We start from the raw sequence: 21,291 nt of genomic DNA on the forward strand, positions 1-21,291 counted from the left end.
TTCCTAAGTCTGTAAGCAGAGATTTCACAGGAGGTGCTGGAATCTCTGCAAGTATTTAAAATACAATTCCATTGCAGTGTTCTTTCACTGTACAGAATTTTAAAAATGTGATTTGAAGTATACCAAAAAGTATGGTTTTAGGTGCTTTATAAAGGAAGCCTACCCCTTTAAAAGACATTACTGTTCTTCTGTTAATTTGGGTGTTAGATTAGATATTTAATATCAGTAATTCAGGTCTGTTGTCCTAACTCAGTTTAACTACAGATTTCTGAAGCCTCCTGAAATAAGAAGTAGACCAAGAAAATACAAACCATAATTGTAACAATGAAAAAGTTAGGTTAAAAACTAGTTCTGACCAAGAAAACATACACAGTTTCTAACTGTTGTAGACTATTTTATTGTTCACCAGACCTAGCTGATCATGAGACAGTGATAGGCAAAGGGAACTAAAGAGGTTCTGATTTTTATTTTTAGTGTGATATTTTGGGTAATAATGACTTTGTGGTGTTTTTAGTTTTGTGGGTGTTTTCTTGTCTAGCAAATGACAGCAAGCTGAAATCTTTTCCAGCTCATATGACTGAATCTTTCTACGTTCTATATGAACTCATTTGGCTGCTTTAGGACACAGATAGCTGTAAAATGAGGATGATCATGTTTTTGATGTCCATGAGGACACTAAAATATATTGGTTAAGGTAGATAAATTTGGTTTTTTAATGGAAAGCAAAACAGAATGTATTTTGTGAATTTTTGAAAGGGAAGATTTCACTATAAAAGTAGGGTTTTTTTAAAATAACTAAATAACCCTGGTGAAGATTTTATGATTAACATAGCAATGCTCTAGCTAAACTTTTTTTAAATCATGTACTTTACAGAAGTGTTTTGGTAAAGCAAAGTGTCCCATACAGCAATAGGTTGGAATCATTACTTATAAGAAATGCAGAAGGATGTTTTATAACTAACCATCAGTTTCTCCTTTTCTGACACCTTTAAACCAATAGAATGGTCTGATATATTCCCACTAAACAAAAAGGAAAAAATACACTAGCATATTTTTATAACTCTTTCTTTCCTTTTGAATTGCAGTTGACCTACCCCTCTACTTTCCTCGAGACCAGCCAACCCTAACATTTCAGTCTGTCTACCACTTCACTAACAGTGGCCAGCTGTACTCCCAGGCCCAGAAGAATTACCCATACAGCCCCAGATGGGATGGCAATGAAATGGCCAAGAGAGCAAAGTAAGTCAGATTGCTGTTTCCTACTAAGCATTCCATTTGTTTTGTGGTCTTTGGTGGGTAGAAATTTCATGGATGTAACTGCATTTTGAGGGTTACAAAAGCTGAACCTGTTCTTGTTCTCATACAGTCCTGGTGTTCCTGTAGATGAGTGTAGACAGATACTAATCATGCTTATGGCTTTAGTGCCAGAGGACTGAACAAAAGAAGGCTCTTTCTGCCAGGCTTTGTATGACACAGAGTGGTGACAGTCTCTGCTGCAGAGAACTTCCCTCCTAAGTAGATGAGATAGCCCCCAGCAGGAGTAACCTGCATGGTAGCAGTCAGTCAAGGTAACTCCCTGGGGTTGTGTTGAGGGGACCCTGAAGGGAAGCATGTGAGATGGAGAGAGCAAGGAAGAAAAACCTGAAAGATCTGGAATTAGGCTGTAATGAAAAGGCACGGAAGAACAGGAGGAGGTAGAGCAAACCACCATTCCAGCACAGGAGGCAGCCCTATCAGATCTTGAGAAAGTTATCTGAAAATCTGAATGTGTCTTGCTTTATTGCCTTTTTGTTGGATGGAAACAGAGAATCGCTGTCTCCTTCCTCTGCATTTTTTCTGCAAGCCCTCATTTTGGGCTGAGGGGAGATCACTTCAGTCTGTGTACCCCTTTGGTTAATGGTGACAGGGCAGCCTCAAAGAGGTTCTGTTACGCCACAGGCAGTGGTGTCCCCAGATCTAGATATTATCCCTGTCTTCTCATTAAGCAGAACAGATTTTACCTGAATGGGGAAGTTAAGGCAGCAGGCTTGCTGCAGTGTTTTAATTTTGCAAAGTGTAAAAATGTTAGAACAGCGAGAGATTTAAGCAGGCTGATTATCAGTTGTTCAGCATGTAAAAGCATCAAACTGCATAAATCACAGGGCGTATTGGGATGAACATTTTGAATGACAGTCAGAAGATTAAATTAAATCAGCAAATATCCATAAAGAAGAGTTGAAACAAAAATAGTTCAAGCTGAGTAAATCAAATGAGTGGCATGGTCAGAGACTGTAATTTGGAAATAATGGAAGCAAACAGCAATTGACTGAGGCATTTGTAGATTTTTATACTGATTTAAATTCTGTGGAAAACATCAAGTAACATTTGATTTGGAATTTTAATATGCATTGTAATAAAAACTTCTTGGTAGTATTTGGTTTTGCCACCATACTGTTTATAGGAGCACCATTCACCATTTCTTAATCAACTATGATTTTTTGTGTGTATGGACCTTCTTTTTTTCTTTAGCAGGATGAGTATTTTGTTTACTAAAAAAAAAAAAAACAAGAAGAACAATAATTGGAAGCATCATTACTGTGGCTTTTTTTTATGCCCATACTACAAAATGCATTTCTTTTGTAGCTGAAAGCTTACAAGTACCTATGTGCTGTCTGCTAAGTGCATTCGCTTATGAGTGGGTGTGTACAAATGGACTTCGCTGCCCTGCACTTGAAATTTAGAAGTATGACAGCAGTTCTCTTTAAAAGCACTAAATGTGTACACTTACTATCACATGTACGTTCGGTGAGGTTATTCACTCTTACGTTGGAGGCTCTGCACTGAAGCTTTACCCTGGCTGCGTAATAGGAGAGGGATGATGAGAAGCGGGGGAAGGCAGTGTGCAGAGATGTCTGAAATAGCAATCACTGAGCTGCTCAGAGACACAAACTGCTCCACTTAAAAGCGCTTCGCTTGCAGGAACAGCTAGTGATTCCTCAGTAGGTACCATAAATAAATCTGCATCAAGGAAAATATGATGTTATGATACATGTGAGCATATTTTAAGAAAGATTTTGAACACAATTGAGCATCTTATGTAAACAGTGTTTAAAATATTTGCTAGGGCTTCTTAGAATAGGTTAGTGTATTTTAACATAACCAAATAACTTCATCTTCTACTTAATTTTTACCACAGACCTGTTATGGACCAAGTATATGGGAATGTATGTTGATATGTGGGAAAGCATTCTGATGAGACGTATTAGTTCAAACAACACATGAAAACTTCCCAAATAAAAACAAGAAAAAAAGAACACATTATTTACCCTCTAGAAACAATGTCATTCTACTCTGCTGAAGTAAATTTAGCCCTAGTTAAATCAGAGACAACTTGTTTGTGTTTCTAAATACTGTCAATTAGGGTTTGCTTATATATAGTCTTTTTCCCTCTTAGCAAAATTGTTTCCCAAGTGCTCAGCATTCTTTGAGACAAAACATCTCTGTTTATCTTCCTGGCCATTGCTCTAGGGCCACAGGATCTCCCACTTGATATTCCAGTATCTGACCAAGTTCTCCACCCTTCTTCTCAGACTTCAGGCAGGGATCAATGTACTCTGTCTTCCTCACTGGGGCTAAAGACACCATCAGGGATAGCTTTTGCTTGCTCTTGCACCAGCTGTAGGAGCATCATCCAGTTGGAAATGGCATCAGTCACAGCTTTCCTCGTCCTCAATTTTGGCAAGCCCTGTCTCTGTTTTCAGCAACTCAGCACAGCCTGTTTATTCATGCGCAGAGCTGTCATAAGTTCATACCAAAGGGACTTTGATTCTGTGCCCAGCCTTCTCCCAAGGTTGTTTTGGTGTGGGTTGTTGATTTTTTTTTCCAAACAGATGAGCCCATCCAGTTCCTTTGGTGCAGGGACTAAACTTGAAAGTCTTGGTATCCTTGCTTATCTCTGTGGCCCCCAGCAGAAGTAGGCATATCTTTTGAAGTTAGGACTTAACCCTTTGCTGTAGCCTGAGACAATCAGTAGTAACTATAGGCAGGAGCAAAATTAGTTGCCTAAAATGCATACATATAAAAGTAGATTGTATGCATTCACACCTAGAAACGTATCACCTAAATCTAAAAGGCAAATAATTCTCATATCAGAATATCACTTTAGCTGGATCTTTTTTATTCAGAGAGAAAAACTGCCCATGTTCTTGCTGAACTTATTGGACCAATTTATATCCGTCTCATGAAGTCCATGAAGTCAAGCCTCTTTTCTGTGTCCTCTTAGGCAGATTTTAAAATCACTGGGCTCCATTGCAGCCCACTGATTTGGATTCCTCACTGAGAGATAGCATCTGGTTACTGAAGATTGTTATTGTCTTAGCCCAGGGGTTGCCCTCTGGCTTTATTTAATTCTGAAGGATGAATCAAGTCCTGATTTAATAATGTGATTTCAGTTGCCTCCAGACTGCTTGTTTCTCAGCTAACACAAAATTTTAACCTGTTCCTCCTGCTAGAAACAGGGAAACCAATAACATAAGAATTTTCTTACAAGCTGCTGAGATGCCATTTCCTCTCAGTTGGTATCTCAGGCTTTGCCTCTTGTAGGTCATTTATTTATATGTCTGTGGCCTCCTGCGTAAGCAGCTTCTCCAAAAGTTTTGGTCCTAAAATACAATGGCAAGCCTAAGAAAATACAGTAAATTATGGAAAGTTAGCAGCCTTGTTTGTGGCGTACGTGTGAAGTAAAACATCTCTGTGCAGTTTCCATGGGAAAGCTTTCTTGTCTTTTTGCTTAAATAGGCATTCAAGTGTACATAAATGGAGTCTTTAAAGAACGTGCTGACTTGAAGCCTGGGTTTTTATGAAGGAATACTGTAAATAAAGCTTGTTTGTTTATACAAATGAAATTCAGTTCTTAGATACATTCTGGCCCAAATTCTGTGTGACCCAGTGCTGCTCTGTAGACTTAGATTATACTTCAGGGGAGAGCAAGTTAAATCTCAGTTTATTCTTTTATCCTACATAAATCCACCTACTCATCATTAAAAATAGCACGAGCATGGAAAACTGGTACCACAATAAGAAGTTGTTCCAAGGGTTCATATTCCCTTTTTTTTCAAAGTTGGCTGACAAAACAGGTTTCTGAATGACAATGTTATCCCTGACCATCCATCGGTGTTTGCCGAATGCAGTGTAAATTTTATGTATCTCTTTGGGCATTCAGAGGGTGAAAGCATCAAAGAGCTCAAGTGCTCTCAACTATACTGGCTGTTGCTCTGCCATGAGGTCAAGTGCATCACCAGATTATGTGCAGGTGCATCTTTTGCAAGCTACAGCTGCAGCTTCAGTTTGTGCTCAGCACAAGAGTGCCATGGTTAGGAGGTGTCAGGCTGGTGAACTGGGCCATAGCATTTTCAGCCTCAGCCACGGCTTCTCCTTGAGTATCAGCAAATTGATGATGTCTGTCATGTGTATGATTGAGGCCCCCACTATAAGAAAGATTTGAGGTGCTGGAGCATTGCTCTTCTCTGGAGCAGAGAAGGGCAGTGGAGTGGTGAAGGGTCTGGAGCACAAGTGCTGTGAGGCATGCTGAGGGAGCTGGGGGTGCTTAGGCTGGAGAAAAGGAGGCTCGGGGGTCACATTGCCACTCTCCACAGCTGCCTGAAGGGCAGTGGAGCCACGTGGGGATTGGCCTCTTCTCCCAGATAACAGGTGATAGGACAAGAGCAAATGGCTGCAAGTTGGACTAGGAGGGGTCTAGTTTGGATATTTAGAAAAATTTCTTCCCCAAAAGGGTTGTCAATCCAGGCTGCCCAGGAGGGAAAAAAAAAAAAAAGTCACCACCCCTACAGGTATTTCAGAGGTGTGTGGATGTGGCATTTAGGACATGGTTTAGTGGTGGGCTTGGCAGTGATGAGTTAATGGTTGGACTTGATGAACCTGAAGGTCTTTTCCAATCTTAACAGTTTGGTGATTCTATGATTACATTAACACATTAAAATATTGCATTTCTTAGTTTAATAAAAGGATATTTGGAAAGAAAAAGGGACAGTTGTTGTGTTGCTGTTTAGACATATCAGTTGTTGTATGTCAGACTTGCTGTTCTATTAAGTAAATTTTGTGTGCCCTGATGATTTTTTTGTTGTTGTTTTGACATTAACCAGTTTCAACTCGTCCATTTTTTTTATTGTTATTCAGATTTCTTTCACATTTTAGGCAGAATACCTATTACTATATTTCAAATTCTTAAAAAATAACAACTTTCACAATTTCATGAAACTTTTGAGTCCCAGCTATGCTACCATGAATCTCACTATAAAATTTACATGTAAATGTTGCACCCTTTTTATATCTTCTCTTCTTGATAGGTGTAATTAAGGTAATAAATATTTTTTTTATTCTTTGGGTTGTATTTAAGTTGGATTTTTTTGCTTATTTGTAAAAGTATCAAGTTGGCTTTGCCTGTATTATGTGATTTTTCATGCACATTAGTCATCTTTAAAGACCGGTTTTCCAAAAACTAACTTATTTGCATGATATATACTCACCTCACAAAGCTTTTTGCATGACTGTCTTTATCTCTGTTGCATGTTATCTTAAACTACAATGAAATTCATAAAAATGAGAGTAAGGAACAGAAGTACAGAAGCCAGGGACATCATTCTTCTCTAGGTGTGTGTGCCTGTGTTCAGACACTTGCAAGGCTCAGAGGATTCTTTCTGAGGAAGAACGCCAGCATAGGTACAGCTGAAGGCTGAGGGGGTGAGCTGGGTCCCTTGTTTAGCTCTGGTTTTTGATAGTTTTGCATCAGAAAGTGAACAGAAGTGATTTCCCAGCCTGAAATGGAGTAAAGCTGACGTTTTGTTGCCGCTGGTGGGCCGCTCCTCAGAGCAGCAAAGGGGCAATGCACTGTGACAGCCAGAACAAGAGGAGATGTGGCGACCCAGGCGTGTGAAGCTTACCAAGAAGTTAATTTGATTTTATACACCATTAAATCAAAGCTGATTTTCTGTGGGAGTGTCAGCTGATCAGAATTCTATGGGAACAATAGAAAGGAAAATGGTAAAAGCTATGTTTTGTTAAAATACTTAGTGACTGTACTTGTCCTTGTAGTGTGTTCTGCAGTTGATTTACCAGCAAAACTTAATAACAAAATTATTTTGATTGTGAGAGATAACAGATGAAGTAGATAGGGCTTTTAATTAGAATTTTCCCAGTACATTCCTTTATTTTTACGTAGTTCTTCTGCATACAGTACAGAATACAGTATATATCATGATAGTTGCACTTCTTGAGTCATATTTTTCATGTAGTTTTCTTTAAATGTCTCCCTGGATAATTAAGTCTGACTCTTAAGTTATGGTATGTTAGTTTCTGACAGGTGCCTGCCAGGGATCTTCAGTGCTGTCATGCATTATGTGGATTTCAGCCAAGACAGAAGGGCCTGGGTATTTGTTTCTGGTCACTTCTCATTAAAGCTTTGACTGTGGGGAAGAAAAACAACTATTTAAAGATGAGGAGTATAGGTGCTATAGGAAGTGCATAGAAATAAAATCTGTTAGGCAATTAGTTTTTCTGTGATTTTGTATAGATACTCTGTATATGTGTGAACTGTACATATGTGCATTTTGATACATAGTAAATATTCTTTCTGCAAAAAAGTATTCTCAGATATTGACAAGAGAAATGCACAGAAGAGATTGGAGAAGTTGGCGTGGTATAAGTGGAGTATAATAGCACTTTGCTGGAAGACAACTGCTTTGTAGGAATGAAAGGTTAGAATTTAATGTAGGTGGTTCTTGGATAACTGGGATTAAGTGGCGTTCTAGAAATACTGTGAAACACAGTCACTGTCTGATTTGGCTTTATTAGAGAACTCCATTATACATTTATGAAAGCTGCTAGTTCTATATTAGAACATGAAATTACAGTTAGGAACTTGCACAAAAAATGTCCTCCCTTTCTCGAGAGAAAAGGGTAGAGAGAAATACATGGATTTGTAAGGAGCTGAGCTTTAATAGCTTAGATAAGCACTGTTGCCTGATCAGTTACAAAATAAACAGCTAAATAAAAATAGGAAGTGAGCTCCGTAGTCTTGTCTTTTGAGTTATACTCATAATTGTTCCATTAAGATAGGTAAAACTCTGTCTTCATTTAGCCCACTATCATGTCTGTATCAATAGGTAAAACTCTGTCTTCATTTAGCCCGCTATCATGTCTGTATCAATAGGTAAAAGTCTGTACTCATTTAGCCCACTGTCATGTCTGTATCAATAGGTAGCAGTGGATGCCTGTAGAAAAGCATGGCAGAGCATGTAGTCATATTTCCATTGTATGTTCTACCATCCTCAGGATTTCTTTATGCAGTACTGGTACATTTCTGTTAAGTAATCTTACCTAGCTTTCCTTCTATTCGCTTGCTTTTTGAACCAACAGCATAACATCATGAAATTCTGTGGCAAGGGATCACACAGGTGTGGTGTGAATAACAAACTCTGTTGGCTTTTTGCATTCCTGCCTCCTCCTAGCTCAAGTTGCTGTTACCCTTTACCTTTTGTATGAAGAGAGGCAGCAAATACTTAATCTACTGATCCCCTCCATAACCTTTGTTTTATGATCCTCCATTTCTCTTGCTCTGCTCACTCCTTCCTTCTCCAGAACCTCTCCATCTTTCTGGTCACCCTTGTCCTGCTTCTTTCTCCCTTTGCTGTTTCTGTGATTTTCCTTCTGTTTCCTTTTCTGTTACTCACCATGCGTTTATATGGTGGTGTAGTGGTATTGTCTGATTTACTCTTTATTCTGCTTCTAACAGCATCTGATTTTTTTTTTTTTTTTGCATACAGATGAAGGCTAGTTACAGTGTCATTTTAGCACCAACATCTCCTTTCTAACAGTTTTTCAGAGCCTATGTTTTTTGTGGTAGTAAAATTATGTCTTTTTCCTCACATATTTCTCCTTTCATGTTTGTCAACACTGATAAACCTGGTATGTTATCTCCCAGTTATCCCACCTGGTATGTTATCTCACAGTCTACTAGTACTGTAAGAACTATCTGCAGTTCCTCATAATTGTGCCTTATTTTCCTTCCCTGACTAAATTGTTAACACTAACAGACTTTTCCATCTTCCATTGCTCACTTCTTCATAACATGTAGGAATATGAACAACACAGGTCAGAACACCCATTTCTGTGCATTCCTCAGGTGACTTCCCCCAAATGGTATTCATCATTTATTCCTGTCCTTTTCTTTGTATCTTGGCCTGCTCTTTATCTACTCATGGATCTTTTCTCCTTCTGTGGTAATTCAGGGGTTTTTATGCCTTTGAAAAACTTTCCCAAATACCTGTAGGTAAGTTGAGCAGTGGGTGTCACTTGAATTTTTCTTGTCCATGTGGTTTTGATACCTTAAGTAAATAGGAGATTTGAGAAGCACAAGTTTGACTCCTACCCAGGATGTCATATTTACTCAAGTCCACTAATTTTGGACTATTTATGAAATTTTATAATCATTTCTATTATCAGTCTCTACCAACTTGTAATGTATGGACATGAGATTCATTGAGTCATAGCTCCTATCCTCCCAGACCTCCAGACCTTTTTTTAATTGACATCACACTTCTCTGGTACCAAGCTGTTTTAAGCAGGAGGCTACAAGCTATTTAAGAGTTTAACTTTCTCACACTTGAGTTTCTCTGGAACCTGGGTGTGAATGTAATCTGGGGCTGCTGATTTGGTTGTATTTTGTTCATTTGTTCATTTCCTTTTTGGCTGACATATATGCATGAGTTGAATCTCTTGGTACATCTCTTGGAAGGCCGGATTCTGGTATAGCAACATCTTTAAGCACTTCCATTTCATTTATTCTTTGTGATTTTACTTCTCCTGAGTATTTTTACTTCTTGACCGCATTTTATATTGTTTGACAAGTGTGTATTTAGAGGGTCACAGTTAAATTGTTCCTCAAATTAATTTTCTATTTGTTTTATTCTGCTTTTACTTGTTAGTATAAAGGTTTATTTCTGTCTGGTTTTTCCCTTTGGATGGGTCTCCAATCTTCTGAGCATTCACTTTTACTTCTAATAGCAAATATATATCCTTTGAAAAGCAAAAAGAAACAAGTGCTTTCGTATGTTTTATATAATCACAGATGTGTGGCGTCTCATCTGTTTCCTTCTGACTGGTTTGTCCTAATGAATATCCAAGGAGGTTTCTTTTCTGCTTTGGTATGTTGCCTTCGGCCCCTGTTGATAAGCAATCTGGCAAAGCAAAGCGGATGGCATGATGAAATCAGTCCTTTCACCTGCAAGCAAACTTTGTTTTCAGGGATGCTGCTTGTCAGACTCGTTATGGATGCATCTGTGGTGTAACTCTTCATTTCTGCCTCTGAACTACTATTAAGGGATTCAATAATCTCTTAAAGATCATTCAAATTCTATTATTACTACTGTGAGCTCCTCTCTTCTTGAATCTCTGCACTTGTCTTTCCTTACAAGCTTCGCTCCTGAACATATCCTTGCCCAGTCTTTTCTGCTTTCTCTTGCTACTTATCACTACTTTCACACATTCTTTACCATGCCTTTTAAGCTTTGAAGAGGTTCCTAGTTGCATCTTGTCTCACATTGACTCTCTCCTTCAAATCTAATAAAAAGTTTATTAAATAATTGCTCTCCAACAGCAGAGCTCATTGTGCATTTACACAGCCTAGATAAGAGGAAATAATATGTTCCTTGACTCTTTAAGAAGTTAACCTTTACCTGAAGTGGGAAAATATGGCTATTGCACTTCAGCAACTAGGAAAAATAGAGCAGACTTGTCATGCTGTAGCTCATAGGACTGGAAATTTCCTGCAAGTTAACAATATATTTAAAAAGACTCTATGAAGATTGAGTTTTTCCATGATGGCCTTGGAATATCATTCTCATGATCCACTGATAAGGAAACAGAGTGACCGTGCTGTGACCGAGATATTCCAGTGCACCCTTCACAGACACCCACTGCCCTGTGGGGAAAATGGAAGTTAAGAAAGCAGAAGCAAAGTTTGCTATGATCTAAGACCACAAACCTTCATCTGACTGAAGTACGTCTATTTATGTACATTGTGGAGAAGGTGAAGGAAGTGAAGTGTTTTATCTCTTGAACTGACTGGCAAGCAGAAGGCATTGATGAAACTGTTTCAAAATGAGAAGTTCATTTTTCTGTGTGTGCTTTGGAACACATAGATTCACTGTGTCTATGCAATACACCTTTGTAAATTTTTAAAATATCTATATCAGAAATCTTTGAGACATTAAATACCAGAGTCTTGAGTTCCAGATGGTTTTAAAAAGTTGCTTTCATAGTTACTGGCCTTGGTCTGTATGAACTGATTCTGTCCAGTAGATGTAATTTCTATCTGTTGTTGTCAGTAAAGGTCCATGCATTTGGAGGACATGTATTCTTGGAATCAAAATTAGCATATTTTACAAAGTGATAACCCTACTTATGCTGCTGCTTTAAAATAAACATTAATTGCCAGCCTACATGATGATCTGCAATCTTGGCTCCACAGCAGTTCCCTAGAACTCCCTTCCTTTATATTTTGCTTTTAGTCGGGTTGTTATATTTATGGTTGTTTCGTGCTTTGAACAGATTGTCAAAATTCATTTTGCTTTATGGTAAGTTGGGCAGCAAAGTCATATTAATTTTTACAGCAGACCAGTGCTGAATTCTTCACTTTATTTATAAAATCAGTTGATACCATAGGTTTTTGAAAATGAAGTGAAAATTTAATTTTTATTTCTGTTTGCTTCATATGGATTAAAGCTACCTGTTAATTCTGCAATCAGCAAACTTTTGAAAAACATGTCTAAATATAATAAATTTTTGTACTGTTATGTGTGACTTGAATCAGAAATAACTTCTGGAGAAAAAAGATATTGCTAATAAAATAGAGAAAACAGCTTTTGGACATGAGTGAATATTAATGTTTAAACTTCTGATATGTACTTGGTTTCACTAGTTCTGCCACTTCTATTTCCTGTTACAGTTTTGGTTTGTTTGTAATTTTGGAGTCAGGTTTCTGTCGTGCAGTATAATAAACTGAGCTAGCTGTATTTCTTAAAAACTTGCATGTTGGTGGCTGCCCACTGCAGATCTGCAGATCTCTTGATGCTTGGTTACTGTTCTGTCTGTCCATGAGCCTGGCTGCACAGTCGATGCCTTGCATGGACTGGCAGGTAGAAACAGGCAAAAAAGTTTTCTAATCTCCTTGTGGGTAATTCACAATAAAAGGAGCTAGAGAGAGAGAAATATTAGAAGAGGAAGAAGGATTGTGATGCAATTTTTTTTTTGGCACACAGAAAAAAAATTGCTCGCAGCTTAATGGTGTTGTGCACTGGCTCCTTTGTACATTTGTGTGTTTAGCCAGTTACAGTAGCAGAAATTTAAGAACTATTGTCTTGCTGTTGTATAAACACTTCAGATGTTTGCTTGGCACCACCAGTTCTGGAGATGTGTAAAATGGAGAACTGTGTAGACATTGTGTTTCACATAAAAGCAAAATATTTGCTATAGATAAAGCTGCCTCGTAAGGAAATTCTAAACCACATCCCAAAGAACATACCATCAAGAAGCTTAGTTTAGAAACATGAATACATGCCAAGTATCGTGATGTATATTTGAAGTGAGAAAGAAATCCTGGAAGGTACCTATTTCATTCTGCTGTTGTGCTTGGATAAGTTTTTGTGATACTCAGATTTGAATGGTGATTTAGAAATGCTGCTGTCTCCTGAGTGCCTTGTGCATTCCATAATAGTCCTGATTTTCATTAGCTCCTGAGCCTTTGCCACTTGGCACCTGGCCCTGCCTGCTACAGCCCAGTTCCAGCTGGGCAATCCAAAGTTACAGTGCTGAGAACTGTTTCTCACTTCAGTTTTTGTAACATCTTAGATGTGGAGACAATGATACAACCATCATTTTCTCCTAACAGAGGTGTCACGGAATGTCTGCTGTAGAGTTACTCTCCTGTTACCCCAAAGCAGGAGATGGGCTGATTCAGCTTTGCTGTGAGTGCTCATGTATCTTCCTGGTGAGGAATGCTGTGGAAGTGCCTATGAATAAATAGACAACATGGTTCACCCAATGGAAATATGGTTTTAATGCACTATATATGATGAAAATAGCAAAGAGGCTCAAATGTCTCATGTCTGTGTTTAAAAGGAAAAAGCAGCCCCTCAAACATTGGCATGAGGCCTGTGGAAGGAATGGGCTCTCTGTAGACATCCACACTTTTGTGTTCAGCCCTTGCTCAGTGCAAGGCATAGAGATGCTGGAGGAGGGCAGGAGCAGGGGTTAAGGACATAATGAGCAGTCATATGGAATATGACCTAAATACATACCCACTGTTGGAATTAATGCACCAATTTATTAATTTGAGTTCCTTTTGTTAATTAGTGGTAATCATGTTGAATTAGGTAGCTCCTGACAAAAGGAATTTAGAAAGAAAACTTATATCTGTAAAAAAAAGACTGGTTGCCATCTTTGATTTTGTTCTGCCAGAAAAAAACAGGAAATCTTAGAAAGTTTTGAAGGTTATGGTAAATAGCTTCTGTACAGGAGATGAATTTTTAGGGGTTACATGAACCAAATCAGCTGGATGTGCCTGTGTGGTCATGGGAGGACAAAGCCTCTCATCTGGCATCCAGAAGGTATTGTTGTAGGTGTTCAGTATTTTCAAAACAAGTTTCAACAGGAACACAAAAATACAAAGGCACACTACATATGTATGTGTGATCCATGCAAAAATACTTTGTACTTCAGAAAGTGAGTAATCAGGTGATGTTGATAAAGCCTGAAGAAACTCTTTTATAATTCTAATATGTCTATAGTGTTGAAATAGTTTATATAACAAGATTTTATTGCAAAGTGACAGCATAATAATACTAGACTGGAAGGAATAGGTCAAAAACCTCAAGAAGCCTCAGTCTGTCCTTCACTCTGACCTATACCCTTCTTAATTCCTGTTTTCACCAAATTTAAAGAGCAAATTTAATTGAAAGAGCAATTTAATTGCTGTTCCAGCTAATTTATGAAGATCAGTCATCTATAGAGTTGATGTTGTTCTATCAGGATTCATTGGATTTGAAGAAACTTGTAGATGTCTTGAAGCAGTTCTTCTAAGGTACAGCAGGAAAGAAAGGCAAAATGATGTAAATCCTAGAGGTACAATTCCTTTAAAAGAAGTGGACAGCTGTTGGGACAGATGCCTGGGATTCTTGGTTGTATCTCATGCAGCTGGACAGGATACAATTCAGTCCTTACCTCAGTCCCAGGATTATTCAAACAAACTGAATTTACCTGCTGAACAATTCAGACAATAGAGAACTACTGAGGAGAATGGGGTACTAAATACAGACCTTATTCCAGAAGACTTGGAAGGATTAAGTAGAGTTATTCAGAGATCACCATGACTACAGGAGTGCCTGCCCAAGTCAGATCTATTAACTTGAAAATTTTTAGAAAAGAATTCATACATATTATGTATGCCTTGCCTAGAGTAGGAGAAAATTGATGTATTTGTCAAAAACACTGGCTACTATGATTTTGACTATAATTAGAGCCAGATATTTACAGAATTAAATATCTGTTGCAGTATTTACTAAAATATTGAAATAATGGGTAGTATTTAAGAATAAAGTTTGCTCTCAAAGCCAGTAGTAGAAAAAAATTCCAAATGTGAGTGTGCCTTCAGACGAGAAGGAACACAACACGTCTGCCTGATGCAGTGGGAGAAGGTCATTATGTCTTTGTGAAAAGATGAAGATTGTGGCTCAGGGGCTTTAATTTGCCAGTAAGGACGCTGTGCTGGTAGTAGAAGTGTTGCTGTACTGCCAAGTCTGTTCTTGATGTGGACCATCATGATGATTTCATCCCCTTCATTTTCCTCAGATCATCTCTTGATGGAAAAAGCACTTGAAAGTCCCACATCTTGAGCTGAAACAAATAAAACATGAGTGCAAATAGGGCTAGCATGGGTGAATTTGAGATCAGCATGCTGGAAATCAGTTATAAACTGAGGAGTTTAAGGGGAATATATTTTGTGAATGACTCGGGAAGATGATTCATCACCCCATGATGATTGTCCTTGTCCCAGACATAAAAAGCAGAAATCTCATTGGTACAACATTTTGTACGCTTTTTTCTTCACAGAGTTTGAGTCTTGATCTTCTGCTCTGAATTTGCCACATGAAGATTTTAAGAGAAATAGAAACACCTAAGCAACTCTTTTAACTTTATTACACCAGCAGCAGTAACTAGAACACACTTGTATTGCTGACTATAGTACCAGTCCAGCAAAAGCAACAGCAGAAGTTGAGTGTGTTGGTGTGAGAATGCTATCATCATAAATATATGGGAAATGTTGTTTGATGGGAAATTGCAGCTACATAATTTTAAATCTTTGCAGATTTTCAACATAGATATGTGAAAGCAAAAGGTATTATCAAGTGGTCAGTGCAGATTTTCTACCAACTGCATTTAAAAAACCCAGCACTAAATTACCCTGGGGAAAAAACAGTACAATTACAATGAAATTTCACAAAAGCATGTGAATTCTGAGTCAAGTATGTTTTAAGCACAGCAAACCCACACCCTGGGATTTAGACATGTATGGGCTTCTGGAGACCTTGTACCACACTTGGTGTTTCATATCACTGGGAAATATGTAAACAGCAGGTGAGCCAATTCTGCCTTCTTTTAGATACTTACCACTTGCAATTACAGCAAGACTTTCTTTCCACTGGATAATAAAGTGAAGGAAAGACAAGTGCTTTACTCTCAACAGATGTCCTTGAGCATAGCACCTGGAATTCATTGTACTGTGTCAAGTATATATAGTGGTTAACTACAGCAAAATGTGTTGTTTTCTGGAGTGATGAAGAAAAATTTCCATGGAAACCTCATAACTTACTACCTTGAACTTGGAAAATGACCATTTGAGGGAATAAAAATGAATAGACAAAAAACAATGGAGTCTTATAAGAAGCTCAACAAAGTGTTAGACATGTGCCCATAAGTGTATGAAGATTGGCACCCACTCTAGGCTGAAAAGAAAGCAACTTTTTAAACACTGTTTAAGCTGGTATGAAAACCATTGTGAGAAGGAGGCAACACTTAGTGTGTGTTTTACTTTCTTTCCATGAGTGTTGATTGTACTCTACACTCACGTGAAGAATATCTGTGTACTTTGTACAAATGAGTTTCCCTGTACTTACAGGAGAATTTATGCAGGTCTTCTGAGCTTGCTATAAGGTCAGTGTGATGCAAACCCACCAAGAACATGGCAGATGAAAGCTGGAGAAAGAAGGATCTCCATCTTTCCCAGAAAGGAGAAAAGGCATTGATCAAAAGCTGATTTCTGCCATTTGACAGAGCCCTGAGAGACCATAGGTCAAATTAGCTTTCTTCACCTTCAGTGTAATTCAACAGGTACCTAAATTACTGTTGTTGGGTTTTTTAATAACAGTTCTTCAGAGCTGAAAAACATATCTAGTGTATATAAAAGCAATAATTTCAAAATAGTTTGGAGATAACTTAAGAACATCATGTGGCAAAGTTTCTGAAAAAAACCTTTCAGATACTTGTAATGAATCCCTATGGTATACCACAGATCATAGTTATTAAAGGTATAATTCATGTGAATGTGTTAATATGAATAGAGTATGAGGAATGTATCTTTATGCAAAGTTCACATTTATATTCACTCTTTCTCTGTGCCTGTACATACAGGATGCTGAGCATGAGTGTTGTCTCTTGATGTAAAATCTTTGTATAAGGAATAAAATTGCATATGAAAGATGCCTTTACCATGCAGTCTGTAGCAGAGTATTGACCTTCAAAAGACTTTATATTTCTCTCAAAATTATTTCGTGTCATCTGTCATGACATAATATTTTGTGTTATGGTCCTATTTAGGCAGAAACACGTGTACTTTGATTTTAATGCCAGATGGTCAATAGATGAAACTTACTCAGAAGGTGATTGCTGCTTCTTTTACTCCTTACTGGTGACCTCTGCAGAGATTGTTGTAACTAAAATGTTGTAATTTCCATTTCACAGGAAATTCAGGTACTTTAACACAGGGTTTTGTCCCAAACTTTGGGATGAAAAGAAAAAATTTAGAAAAGAGTTTTCAGTGTTCATTAAGGAGTTTCACTTACCTTCTCCTACTTTCCCATCTTTCCTCCTCAATCTACTAAATGTGCTGTAGCTGGGACAGTCCTATCAGGCACACTGGGCTTTTGAATCTCTTAGCAGGGCCTGGTTTGGTTTAGTGTGGGGGGGGTGAAGGGAGCAGTGTTAATTTATTTTTTTGTAGTAGGTGTGATGAACCATAATTATCTCTGATTTTGTTTCATCTGAGATACTTAAAGTGTATGGGAGAGGGAGAGAAATGGAGGAACATAACCTGAGTACACTTGTGCTACTGCATTTGCTTCAGTCTGGACAAGACCAAAATGATAAGAGCAATTTTAAGCATGTACTTTAGGTATAAAAAGAAAAAAGCAGACATTTGAAATGATGATGTACTAAAGGAATTTTTGTAGTGTATGGAACATTGCCAAGAGGTTCATATGAACTACCAGTGACATAACATCTTTTTTGACACAGTACATCTGATCAGAATGTAGGGAGGTGTTAGACTTGGTTTTGCAGGAATGGATACAAGCTCTCTTGCAGAAATCAGTGAAAAGAAAGGATGCAAGTGTAGATAAAGTTGGTGTGGGAGGATGTTTGTGGTATCATAAGCATTCATTCTGGATTTTACCTAACAGAAAAGGCATATATAATTACTGCATATAATGAACTAAGTGTGGGTTTAATACAAAGCACAGAAATGCTATGGAGAAAAAGAAATAAAATGTAGGAAAATAATTCTGATTGTATCCCATTTAATGATTAAGAATTTCTACAGTTTTGGAAGAAGGAAGTTTTAAGTAACATTTATCAAGTTGATTAAGATCACGTGCATGAAGAGAGTCTGCAGAGAAGGTATCAAAGGGGAAGGGGGAAGCTGTTTAAAAGAAGCAAGCAGAGAAGCATAATTAAATGTTAGGAGAGATAAAGCAAGGACAAGTAAAAAGGATAGGTCCTGACATTGACAACATGCAGGAGGTACTCCATGAGCTAGCAAAACACGTAAAATTAAACAGGACTTACAAAAGCTACAATTTCAAAAGTATGGTAGAAAAAACACAAATACAGAAATGGCACCCAGCTGTTGAGATCAGGAGACAGGCATGCCTTCTCAGCTGGTTTATGTTCGTGTGTGCCAGCAGGAACAATCACTTTTGCAGGCATGATTATGAGGGTTGTTTTCTGAACTTTGCTTCAATAAACCAAAGTGTGTTCTGTAAATACACAGCACAATCTGTATATGCTATAAAATGTGTGTGCTGGTTGTCCTCTTTATTATGGTTGTTTCCATTTCTGGGATCAGCTCCTCAGTCCAGAAATGCTTTTACTTTCCATTGCTCTTTTAACCTTTGGACAGCATCTCATATGTATTTATATCTTGTGCACAAAAGCTGACTGCAGCTATCTGTTAATTAACTTGCCAGGCACAACCTCACAAAGAGAGAGGAGCATTCCCTTCGTGGTCCTGCAAGGTTTTTAGGTGTGAGGAAGTATGGTTGCTGTTCAGTGATTGCCAAAGCTTCTAGTGCAGTTATGAAACACATCATGATTGTGAACCTGATCAGTGTGTGTTTGCTTCAGGAGGTAAACCAGCTGAGAGATCAGGAATCTAATAAATGACATTGCAGCTTTAGATTTCTTCTCAGTGAGAACATGAGAGAAATTTATGGAGATCAGTGATAGAAATAGAAAACAAAATTTTAAAAAATAGAGAAATTGAAAGTTTGGTGCAAATGCAGTAGGCAGAAACCAAAGGCAAAATGATAAAGCAGCTTCTAATATAACTGGCAAATAAAGGGCATCCCTGGATCTCAGCAAAAAAAATCTCAAAGGTACAGTTCTAACTCAATTTTGGATATGTAGGATTAGCTCATTTTATGGATTTATGAGTCGCTTGATCCTTTGCAAAGAAGATAGACTACCAAAATATATAAAGCACACTTTAAAAAGAGCATTATCCTATAAATGTTGAAGTTTAATAAAAGGACTTACCATTCATACAATGTTATTAGTATTTATTTGCTGCATTTCATGTAAACTGCTGCCATCAGCAGTGACAGTATTGTGTCAAGGTTTGTGAGACAGATAAAGAGCTTATCTCCTACACGTATTCTGACTTCACTCTTTTCCTGTTCCATTGCCTTGTCTGTCTTTGGGCCTTTTGTACCATATGTGAAGCCTTCTCCACATAGGGGAAATAGAAAACATGGGAAACATCAAGTGCTTCAATTCATGCTTTTAAGATTACTCCCTCCTTCCTAATAATATATTTTCTGTTCTTTTCACTAGGACATATTTCAAGACATTTGTCCCTCAGTTCCAGGAGGCAGCATTTGCTAATGGGAAGCTTTAGACAGCTTTGGGCATGGAAACTACACTGGACAGATCCTTCAGTCTGCACATGTCAGCCCAGAAGAAGGATGCCTGGAAATGGGTTGGACTGTCCTGATAAGTGCTTTCTTGCCTCTGAACTGGTTTTGGTAGCTTCAGTTTATGAAACAAAGACCTCACTAGCATGCTTAGAACTGAATATTTGATATTAGTCCTGTCCCTTTGCCTCTGCCACCACCATTCCTTTATATATCTATTGGATTAAATTTAAGAAGGTGTGTATTGATAGGATAACACTTTCTTGTGCCAACAATGTCCTGTATGTTATGCCTTGTTTCCTCATCTTCAGATGGTCTAAACTGGACTGCTCTTCCCCATGGAAATATGCTGTAATGTGTACATTTAGTTAACATTTTCAGCTCACCCTAAGGAAACACAAAACTGCCGTATGTACCAGGAATGCCTAATGGACTGTACAGTGCCATATTCTGTATGCCTCAGAGGTTTGTGTCTCACTGTGGTTGTGACTCTCACAGGTATGGATATGAGTTGCACACTTCATTTCTCAGTGCCTTTCCAGTTGGTCTGAAGTTAATATGGCAAGGTGTTTGAGGTTCGGTGGTTTTTCTAATACTTCTGTTGAAAGCTCATTTTATGTGAAATGTTAGGTTTTTATGCTTTGTTTTCATTTCCAGTTGTACAGTTTTGTTGTTTTCCTAATGAGTGCCCCTTGCCACTACAAAAACATTCTGTTTCTATTGTACCAACATGCAAGTAACTAGTTATATAAACCAGTATAACAAAATAAAGCTCTTTCATAGACCTGTAGTTTTTCCAAATAAGATAAATACTGTTAAGAGGCAAACTTTCAACAAAGGAATGAGTGATGTCTTGGAAAATAGCTGATGAAATAATGCAGGGCTATAGGTATTTAGCTTAATGCTTAAGTTCAGCATATCTTCTCAGAAAATATTTTTAAGTGTATATAACTGGAAACATTACCTCCCCTAATTCTGAAATGCCAAATGGAAAATCCTGCCTATTCATCCTTTCTTTCCTGCTTGTGTCAGGCACACCAGTTGGGACTAATGGTCACAATGTCACTTCCCCAATTAATTAGTGAATAGACCAAGGTGCTTTCCAGTAAGGAATAAAATTAACAGAGTATGTTGGCTTATAAATGGTATCTGGAAAATGTGCCCTACTTCTGCTAAATACAAGGAACTAAATGAATAGTATGCAGATGATACAGTGGAACTGGAAAATATTTTATTTTAAATTATACACTGTGGCATCACATGCAAGGAAGTCTCTCAAGCTGCTTGATTGGCAGCATTCTCCTACCCTTTCTACAACTTGTTATTTGGCATGAAAAGTAGTGCTTTTCAGGGTTTATATTCACCTAGGAAATACAGATGGGGTTTGCGTCGTGAAGCTTAATAATTAAGAATTATGCAAATAATTCGCCTCTAGAAACTACAAGTATTTTTGGCTAGTTTGTGAGCAAAATTTAGTTTATGTTTAATACTGAAGTTCTTGGCTGAAAATTAAGCTGCAAACAAAATCTGTATTGTAAGAATAAATAAAAGAATAAGAAGTTTTGTTGTAAGTCTGCAGAGAAGGCGTATTCTGTGCTGTGACCCACCCCTTTGTGATTCTCAGTGCATTATCTGAGCACTGTCCACAGTTTCAAAGGTCTGAGCCTGAATTCCCTCTGTGGTGACACTGCATGAGGCTTTGCCATGCTTAGAGCAGATGTGGGAGGTTATCACTGGTTGGGGGCTGTGTACAAATTACACATAGGATGGGATT

General features: G+C 37.9%; 1 protein-coding gene across 2 annotated transcripts in view; it reads left to right on the forward strand.

The window, feature by feature from the left end:
- Positions 1-21,088, forward strand: part of BABAM2 (BRISC and BRCA1 A complex member 2) — a 161,620-nt gene extending 140,532 nt beyond the window's left edge. For both annotated transcript variants that reach the window (XM_063152035.1, XM_063152034.1), the window contains exons 11-12: positions 1,086-1,239; positions 19,438-21,088. In XM_063152035.1, the coding sequence (XP_063008105.1) occupies positions 1,086-1,239; positions 19,438-19,501 (218 nt within the window). In that variant the 3' untranslated portion in view covers positions 19,502-21,088. The remainder of the gene's footprint in view (positions 1-1,085; positions 1,240-19,437) is intronic.
- The last annotated feature ends 203 nt before the right edge of the window (positions 21,089-21,291 follow it).

This window comes from Melospiza melodia, chromosome 3, assembly GCF_035770615.1.
Source record: "Melospiza melodia melodia isolate bMelMel2 chromosome 3, bMelMel2.pri, whole genome shotgun sequence".
Classification (NCBI taxonomy): Eukaryota; Metazoa; Chordata; class Aves; order Passeriformes; family Passerellidae; genus Melospiza; species Melospiza melodia.